This window comes from Pholis gunnellus (genome assembly GCF_910591455.1).
Source record: "Pholis gunnellus genome assembly, chromosome: 8".
In the NCBI taxonomy this organism is placed as follows: domain Eukaryota; kingdom Metazoa; phylum Chordata; class Actinopteri; order Perciformes; family Pholidae; genus Pholis; species Pholis gunnellus.
Window position 1 is genome coordinate 22,695,455 of NC_136534.1, and position 9,436 is coordinate 22,704,890.

Genomic DNA, 9,436 nt, shown 5'->3' on the forward strand with positions numbered 1-9,436 from the left:
AAAACAGTGCACACAAGTAGCTTTTAAAAAGTTTAATTTCCCCCCCAAAGTATTATAAAACAAAATGCACGCAACATTGAGAAAACTGAAACAACATTTTTAAGGGAACCATCACCATGTTGGTGTTGAAAGTAAATCACTGGATGGATATCCTTCTGTTGCACTTTAAAGCAGCATAAGCAATTTAAAATAAACTGACAACACTGCTGTTAGGCCAATTGATTCTTGTAATTCAATCTTTCAAAAACAACGTATCCCAATATTTTAAATTGCACAACTAGATGGCATACAAGTCAAAAATATTGTACAAAAAAACGTGTTTCTTATGAGAAGATGAGAGGATTGTGAACTGCCTGACAAAAGTGACAGACACCCCCTCAAGCCAATAACTGCTGCACTCAACGCCGCCTCCTGTCCGGGCTTCTGCTGCGTCGCCGTCCGCCAGTCCTGTGGAAAAAAAAAAACACAGCGCTGTTATTGAATAATTATATTAAGTGGTGTGTTCTACCATAAAAAAAAAAAAGATTACAGAAATAAATCATTTAGATCACACATCACTTATTGAGATAGCTTAAATAGCTACAGTTTCAACTTTGTAATATACTCTAAGCTGTTAAAATTGTACAAAAATTAAGTGTAAAGAAGTGCAACATGTAAAATGTCGACAGCACTCCCTTTACTGGGAAGTTACGGTTTCCGTAGCCACACACACACACACACACACAGACAGCACCCTCACCTCCTCTTGTTCTTGGGGGGCCCTCTGACAAATCCCCAGTCAACACTGATAGGCTGACCCATCATGTCCTGAGCATTGAGCCCCTCCATGGCTGCCTGGGCCTCTTTGTAGGTCTCATACTCCACCAGTGCATATCCCTGGGAACAGTCATGAGGACAGCATGGGAGTTATTGGACATTCATGGCATCACTGCTTGGGAATGTGGAAGCATTATACAATTAAAATGCACAACACAGGACTCCTGATCACTCAGCCTTACACTCGTCGGGCTGATTTTCATAACACCCTGCAGAAATCACTGAGGAAACAAAAGCTCAGCTACCAACTAGACATGTTACGTCTCTAAAGCATTTAAATATTCAAACAGCCCGTGATGGACATTCTCTGTACTTACTGAAATGGGATGTTTCGGGGGCAAATATACATTGTTCTTATTTCATATTTAAAACAATGCTGCCACCTTGTGGCATGGAGGAAAGTTGAAGACTGCTGTGCCAAACAGCAATAAAACAACTGGAATATGTCTACATGTTGGTATCTTTTCCAGATTTACCATGTGCTAAAATGAGACTTATAGTTAAATAAAATACGACAAATGTAATTTGTTTACAAACCGCCATCATCAAGAAGCAGTGACAACATGGTTTACTTTTATAGATAAACAAATATCTGCTTTACAAAGAAGGAGTCTGGTTTTCTACACACAACCAATGAAGACTCAGTCAGGAAAAATAAAAACAAAACATTCGTTAATGTAAAGAAATTCCATAATCCAATAGGATATACGCGACTTGAATTCCCTCCATTTGAAAAAATAAATCTCTTAGTAACAATTGGTGTGATTCTGGAAATCTAGAGCAGTTGCTACATTCTCTGAGTCAACATGACATTTGGAGCTTCTGTCACAGCCTGTTAATACTTTGTTTTAAAATCTGTCTTCGGCCATCTGATCACTAGTGGACAGCGCTGAATATGAGTGTAAACAACAACCGGGAAGCATTGTGATCCCATCACTCAAACCACCGGCAGAGGTGGTCTGGACGCATTTGACCTCGTATCTTTTGTAGTGTAAATGCTATTACCCCCCCCCCAAACGAGCACACAAGAGGAAAACGCAACGTCAGAGACGCAACTCATCTCCAGTTGGTTTCTCAAATCTTGTAAGCTTGCTTTGACCACAAAATATTTAAAAAACATACAGAAATATTAGGAGTGCGTGAAGCATTTCAGTTTGCATGAACACACAAAGGAGTAGACCCCCCCTGTCTTGTTCTTCAGTCTAGGCACGGAAAGTGCTTTTGCTGAATTAAAAACAACTCATTTAGTAGAGATGGAACGATTTTCTTGGACAATTCCAATTTAGATTTTTGGGGGATTCAGACTGTAATTGGCAGCATAAACAAACATTTGTGTAACTTTTCTTTGATGGAAAACTCAATTGTATGTTCATGCATAGAGAAGAATCAGAGAAAATATTATTCCATACTGTGTATGTAGACCTATTAGAGAGCATCAACTATGTTTGATCCATTATGTATATATTTATACAAAACTATTTATGAATCAGTATTTACAAGAATGTAAAAGGTTTGTGTATAATTAACTCCTGCGGCGAGCGCATCCTCCTCCCTGTGCACAGCACAAAAGGAGAAGATGAGACCCATCGCAAACAGTTGCAGGGCACTCTTGAAAAAAAAAAATGTATCAAAGCTAGCCACGAAAATGTAATTAAACCATCTTAAAATATCATATGCCATCATATTTGTATTCTATTTTAATGAAGCTCATTTAAGAACTGCACACAGGTTAACATCTGTCTCACCTTGAGGTAGCCCGTTCTGCGGTCAAGGTTGAGATGCAGGTTCTTGATTTCTCCAAACTCTGAAAACTTGTCATGGATGTCTTCCTCTGTGGCCTCTTCATGTACACCGGTCACAAACAGGATCCAGCCCTCCACAGCTGCAGCAAGACAAAGACAAGAAGAGGCGTCAAACAATAAACCAAGCAGCACTTTTAACGAGGTAAACTAATGACACGTAGAGGTGTGATCACTAAAACTCTCATTCTATGCAAAATGTACAAATAAATACAGCCAGCTCTAAGCAATATAAAGCTCAGTGAGCTCCGGTTTGAGCCTCTTATGCGTTTACAAACCGCAGAGCTGCACTTTATTTCCAAAAGCTAGTTTGAGAACAATCAAAAACTCAATAAAAGAAGTCTAGCTGGTTGTTGATTTGCACACATTCTAATACATTATTGAGATAAAGAAGTTTAAAAAAAACACAATAACTTAAGTTGTGTGATTTGCTGTAAATTCATGTAACCTAAATGTAAAAACAAAAGAGACGGTAGCAACTCGGTTAATCGCAGAGGCACTTCAGGTTGACTAATGTGAAGTTTTGACTTCTATTTCCATTGAAATTAAACTGAATTAGATTTCTAATACAAACAGCAACACTTACATCTCTGCGGGCCTGGCTCGTCCCCGTCCTGTTCCACAGTATCATAGTCCTCTTTGATTCTGGACCTGGCTCCTTCCTCTGGAAACAGCAACACAAAGAAATATGAAACACTGCTGACTAGCATAACAACCTGTATTAAGAAGCTGCAGTAGGAGATCACATGAAACAAACAAACAGTCGGTAACTCACCGGAGCCAAAGCCTCGTCCTTTCCTCTTCTTGGCTTTCTCCTTCAACTTGTGGATGCTCTCTGAGGAAGAACAGTTGAATACATTAAAACCAATGCACGCCACCAACGTTAAACAAGTTTCACAACAATCACACGTTATTACATTTACTGGACTAAACTACTTGTATTAAACTAAACTGTGGACGGGGTTTCTGTGGTCAACGCTGGGGTAACCAAAAAGCAACACTAAAACATAGCGTTATCTTAACTACTGTATATTATTAGTGTATCTTAACGGTACTTAGCGATTTGCTAACGTTATAGAACACACTGAACTAGCGTGCTAACGGTGGCTAACAATACGCTACGTGTTTTACAGCTTCAAGCATGTAAACCACGCCCTTAATCCAGGGAAATACATTAATCATAAACTTGTTTTGTAAAAGGGAACTAACGCGAAAGGGTTTGCAACAACCACTTACTCAAAGAGCTGTATTAACCACTAGTGCGTTGTTAGCTTAATATTAGCTTGTTAGCATTTCTCAGGCCTGCTACCACGCAGTAGCATTTACAGTCACGGCAAATTGTTAATGTAGACCTTAAAATCTACACATCGTTTTAACGCCAGAGTTGTGGGGCACTTGCTATCTGTGGCTTTACGTATTAGTATTACCATCACCATCCTCATCCATAGGAAAGTCCTCTCCTCCCGCTTCATGAAGATCCAATACGTCCGCCATGATGCCAGTATGTCTCGTTTGAGTACGCGGCTGATCGACGCAGCGTACGTACGAGAGCAGGTTGGCGGATGTTGCCGGCTTACTTCTTCTTCTCTGAGTTTTATTAGCGCTTGGCAAACAACTCATATGTGCATTACCGCCACCAACTGGTATGGGGTGTGGCCAGCCTTGGATGAAGTGAATTACATTTTTTTTACAAACTTAGACATTAACTTACTTTAGTTTGTCTAGAAATATGCAAAGGACACTCTCACACACACAGCAAATATTACAAGTCACATTAATATTTTCTTCACAATTTTTTACCAGTAACAGAATATTTCAACAGTGGTATTAGAAGCCTACTTTTACTTAAGTAAAATACCTGAATACTTCCTCCACCACTGCTAAAAGCCCATGCTAAACCACAATTTTGCTTTATTTTGGCATAGTTGTCGACCAGCAGAGGGCTCTCGTGCACCCACGCAGACTGAGGCTGCATGTTGCGGACACACATGAAGAGAGGACATGTCATTTGATCCCCATCTGGTGGTGAGTTGGATCATAGTGCAGTGGAGATTGACAAAAAAATGCCGCATTTTAAAACATGGAATGAGGGTGTGCTGCAAATGCGTAGTGAAAGACATGCATGTTGAATCAAAAGAGACTCTATACATATAAGATTTAAACATGTGTGACCCCCCCTGAAATACCACATTAAGACACCAAGACCTGAGAAGAAAATTCCATGTTTTGATTTGGTCTCTAGGACTTTGGAGATTTGTGCAAGAGTTGCATTTTTCGTTGATTGCTTGAGAAACACCCTTATTTTCAATATATCTGAGCCACACATCCTCTGAAAGCCACAGGTCAATGGTCTTACTATACAGTGAAATGGCCATTATGGGGACTAACATCACAGACAAGTGTCTCAGCTTTCCTGTCATACCCAATTTCTGCAATTCCAAGACTTTTTAGAAATATGCATAAATGCCATTTTTAGAATGGATAAAAATAGCACATTTATAATACCATAGGCAAACAAATGGCTTGTTTCCCCCAAAAAAACTGCTGGTACCAACGGATTCCTGAGGTTTTCTAGTTAAATATTTGACTTCACTCTAAACTGAGCCTTCTTCAGCCTCTGAAAGACAGTCAAATCGACCGAGGCCGCAAGAAAGAAATTAAGGTCATATTTAAGTGGGTAAAATTTAGCTTCAACACAGTGTGGCAGGGCTCACTTTCCACTTAGCAATTTCAAAAGACTGCTCTTATAATGTTGCCGTCTAGTGGCGAATGTCAAAGCGAGTTTATCTGAAAGCTTTACCAGAGGAATCCTTGGAGCTTCTAGGTGAAAAGGACCAGGGGAGCTGCACTGCTTGCATTGTGGCCATGGGAATCTAAAACCGCGACAATCAAAAGGATGGATCGATAGATGAATGAAGGAAAAGCGCATCAGTGGTCAGATAGACAATGGTTTAGTGTCGAGTTAGGAGCTCTCTTGAGCACATAGACCCAGTAAGATATGTCACGTGGTGGGTTCACTTATGTCTAACTGAAGGGAACTCTGTGTAGATTAACACATTAGTTGAAGATAATCCAACACCAAATATAGCCATGTAAAAAATATTCAGTCTTATAAGTCTGCAGTTCGATACACTATGTCGAGTAATGTCTTTAGATGCATACATGTGTTACAATAACACAAAACAATTCTATTACTGGTCTAAAGTTAATGCATGCTCAGGACAGATGAAGCTGACCTGAACTTTAATCTTATGGCTGTTAAACTAGCATGCGAGCATTCAAATGGGAACCATACAGCCCACAGTGACATCAGCGATCGGACATGCAGCCAGCAAACAAATGTTCAATTTAATTGTTGTGGCAGGATAACTTTTTAAAAGACTCTTTTAATGAATATTCATTCTGAATGGACGGCCTTTGTATGAATCCATTTTAGAATCCCCATCTATCAGTCAAACAAAGCACACTGGTTGAGTTCTGTTCGTTATGCTTTGGAAATACAGAATCCAAGATGGCATGAAAACACTGAACACATAACATAATCAACATTTTTGTTAACACAATGTTCCTGTGAAGTCTGCTAAAGACACGAGACTGTCTCTGTAACCACTTTACTGAACCTCAATGTCCCCCAAAAAAGGACTGCAGTGTTCTATCAAGAGGTACAAAAACAAATGGGTTAAGGAACAGCACACAATAGGTTTTACATACTAAAAGAATTGCAAATGAAATACACAAGTAAACCAAATCATTTCAACCATTTGATGATTTGTAGACACACTGGAACAGATATGAAGCATCAGTCAGAAGTGTGATGATGCACATCTGTATCTCCTGTGACGAGGTTATCAGGAGCTCCTCACACTGCAGTAGATTTTTGCATACAGCATGGGGCAACTGCTGATCGGATGAAGTGTCCAAGGCTCAGTCAGCACAACTGAGCAACTCTGTCCCAGCAACTGACCCTCTGTATCGTAGATAGCCGTGTATGAATGAACCCCTGCCATCATCAAAAACAACAAACAGCGCACATACAAAAACAACTCGACAACAATGTGTATTATTAAAAAGGAAAGAACTCACACATGAAAGGGAGAAAGCATTAGTGAAAAATGTAATATGTATTTTGATATATCTTTTATGTATCAGTAACTGAAAGTGTTAATACCTGTGCAGCTGTGGAAGAAGTATCAGATCTTTTAATTAAGTAAAAGTGGAAATATCTCGAGGGAAAAAAAATACTTCACTGCACGTAAAAGTCCTGTTCTCACAAGTTTACAATAAGCAGCAAACACTATATTTAATCACTGGATCGTTGTTAATGTTTAAGCAGCATTTTTAGCTGTAGCTGGTTGAAGAAAAGCTCATTTTTACTACTTCATGTGTTACTGGGCAGTTTAATTTAGAACAATAATAATACATCATATTTCAAGTTGATCATCTGTTCTGTATCTTCAAAGTAACCAGTAAAGTATAAAGTAGCGTTAAACTGCTTAGAAATAAAGTGGTGAAACAACGTCACAATGCAGCAATTCACAATGAATCTCTGTCTTTTTCACACACACACACAAACCCTCACACACACACACACACACACACACACACACACACACAAACCCTCACACACACACACACACACACACACACACACACACACACACACACACACACACACAGAGTGGACTTTTGTCTTTCTTGTGGCAGCTATCGAGCATCAAGGTTCAGCCAATTCCCAGATTGTATTTATCTGCACTTTTTGATTAAATTATGACTATCTGTGATGAGCTCACCCTGTGGAGCTATAAAAGCCTCCGTCTCTCTGACAGAAGGCACAGTTAGGTCCGAGAACTCCAGGATTTAAGGTACGTCTCTCAATGGTTGCTTTCCCTCGGTGTTTCTGATCCTCTGTATGGCTGCAGACAGAAGTGTATCATTCATTTGTTTGAGGAGAACACATTTGACTACTTCAATTTATTACTTGAAAAAGTTTGTGCTTATAACTGCTTTACTACAGTTTGCCACCATTTTATTGTAATCTCTGCAACTTTCAGTGTCATCTGAATAACCTCTTAACCTTTCTCCAGTTTGCTCTTGCTCATCTGCAGCCATGAACTCCTCAATCATTGTCGCTCTTGTCGTTGTGCTGGCTCTTGCCCATGGTAAGACATATTTTTCCTCATTTAAAAGAATCAGTATTTCATATACGTAATGCATTTGTAAGATCAGACATAGACTATTAAATATGTAGAATTACATCCGCATCTGCTTCATTTTCTGAACATCAAAACTCTTTCTCTTTGACATTGAAGAAACTAAAGTTTTTAACTGCATGCCTTAAGCATTTGTAATAAAAGGTTGACCACGCACCTTTTCAAAATGTGAAAATCAACCAAATTCAAAGGGCTTTGTGCAGGCCCACCATTCAATCTGATGAATAGGAGGCAACACTTTTCATATTCGTAACTGTCTTCAGGCCTGCACTGTGCAAGTTTGAATCAAATTAGGTGGATGAAGATGAGTCAATGTGTGTTCACAGGCACCGAGGCCAGGTCACTGGTGAAGCGTGACGCAGAGACTAACTTGTCCCAGATGACCAAGATCATCAAGGACATGTCGGCCAGCATCACCGACGCAACCCAGGACATGGTGGAGAAGGTCAAGGCTCTGGAGATGACCAACGCTGCCCAGTAAGGATCTAGGAATTTAAAATCACTGTTCCCCTCTGTGTGAGCGACAGGTTGGATAGGGTATTTGGTGAAATGCTTCAAGCATGAACTTTGAATGTAAATGGTCAGGATTAAGTGTTAAACGGACTGTATGGCAGCTTGGACTGTATGGTCATGGTAAATGTCATATGGAAGTCCCAGAAGGGCTAATCTTCCCTCTGCAAACTTCATTTTTTTAAAATTTAATTTACACACCAATACTCACTGTCGAAGTTTATTTCTTTTAATTTTAGCATGTAGAAAATCTCATGTAATGGAGAAATTCAACACCTGAGGAAAAACTGGCTCTAAAAACAACAAATATGTCACTTTTCTGTCAATTGCCAAAATGAAAAAGTCATATTCATGATACATGTAAAACATGGGGCTAAAGGCTTACCACCTCTTTGGATGGTAAATGGCTTGATTTTTTAGATTAACTCAGATTATCGTGCCCTAAAACCAGGACAGTTACACATCATGAGTCTCAAAAGATTTTCCTGAAGACTCACACCAACACATTTTCAGGCAGTTTCAGTTTATTTTTCTTTATTCAGATTCAAATAAACAAATGAATACAAAGCAGAGTCAGCAGCAGTGATTGACAGAAGAGTATTGCTTCCTCTTCCTCCCACAGGACTTACGCGGAGAACGGCAGGTCCCAGATCCAACCTCTGGTTGACAAGGTAATGGCCGAGGCCACCAAGCTGCAGGAGCAGGTCAAGCCCTTAGTCAGCAACATCGAGGAGCAGATCAGGCCCATACTGGAAAACTTCAACACTCAGGTCAAGCCTCTGACCGACAACTTCTACGGCCAGGTCAAGCCTCTGACCGACATTATGGAGAAGATCTTCCAGCAGGTGATGGACAGCACCAAGACCCTGCCGGCCCCCCAGTAAAGCGTCCCGTGAGCTGATTCCCTGGTGTTTATCTGTCGCACTCCTCCCGGTCTTTGAGCCATCTGACATGTGATGCGTGTATGTTGTCATTAAAAGGGGTTCAAAAGTCATCATTTGGAGCTGGCGTATTCTTTATTTAAAACTTATATGAGCAAATGCTTGATTTGCATTCTGAGTACAGAGATTCATTTATGAAAAAGCCAAAGGGCAAGTACTC

The 9,436-nt window shown here is 39.9% G+C and overlaps 2 protein-coding genes across 3 annotated transcripts; one reads left to right on the forward strand and one right to left on the reverse strand.

Moving 5' to 3' along the window:
• Positions 1 to 17: 17 nt before the first annotated feature.
• rbm8a (RNA binding motif protein 8A) lies at positions 18 to 4,147 on the reverse strand. 2 transcript variants are annotated; one of them, XM_079165369.1, is made up of 6 exons: positions 4,043 to 4,147; positions 3,391 to 3,450; positions 3,202 to 3,279; positions 2,562 to 2,698; positions 740 to 876; positions 18 to 447 (listed from the first exon to the last, which is right to left on the reverse strand). In XM_079165369.1, the coding sequence occupies exons 1-6, from the start codon at positions 4,107 to 4,109 to the stop codon at positions 399 to 401; spliced, it is 528 nt and encodes a 175-aa protein (XP_079021495.1). In that variant the 5' UTR covers positions 4,110 to 4,147; the 3' UTR covers positions 18 to 398. The 2 variants fall into 2 exon arrangements, with proteins under 2 accessions (XP_079021495.1, XP_079021496.1); XM_079165370.1 differs by having other exon boundaries at positions 4,049 to 4,140.
• Positions 4,148 to 7,722: 3,575 nt separating this feature from the next.
• LOC306700554 (uncharacterized protein) lies at positions 7,723 to 9,219 on the forward strand (the record flags this gene model as incomplete). The annotated part of the gene is made up of 3 exons (XM_079165594.1): positions 7,723 to 7,774; positions 8,152 to 8,302; positions 8,958 to 9,219. The coding sequence occupies 3 exons, from the start codon at positions 7,723 to 7,725 to the stop codon at positions 9,217 to 9,219; spliced, it is 465 nt and encodes a 154-aa protein (XP_079021720.1).
• Positions 9,220 to 9,436: the final 217 nt, after the last annotated feature.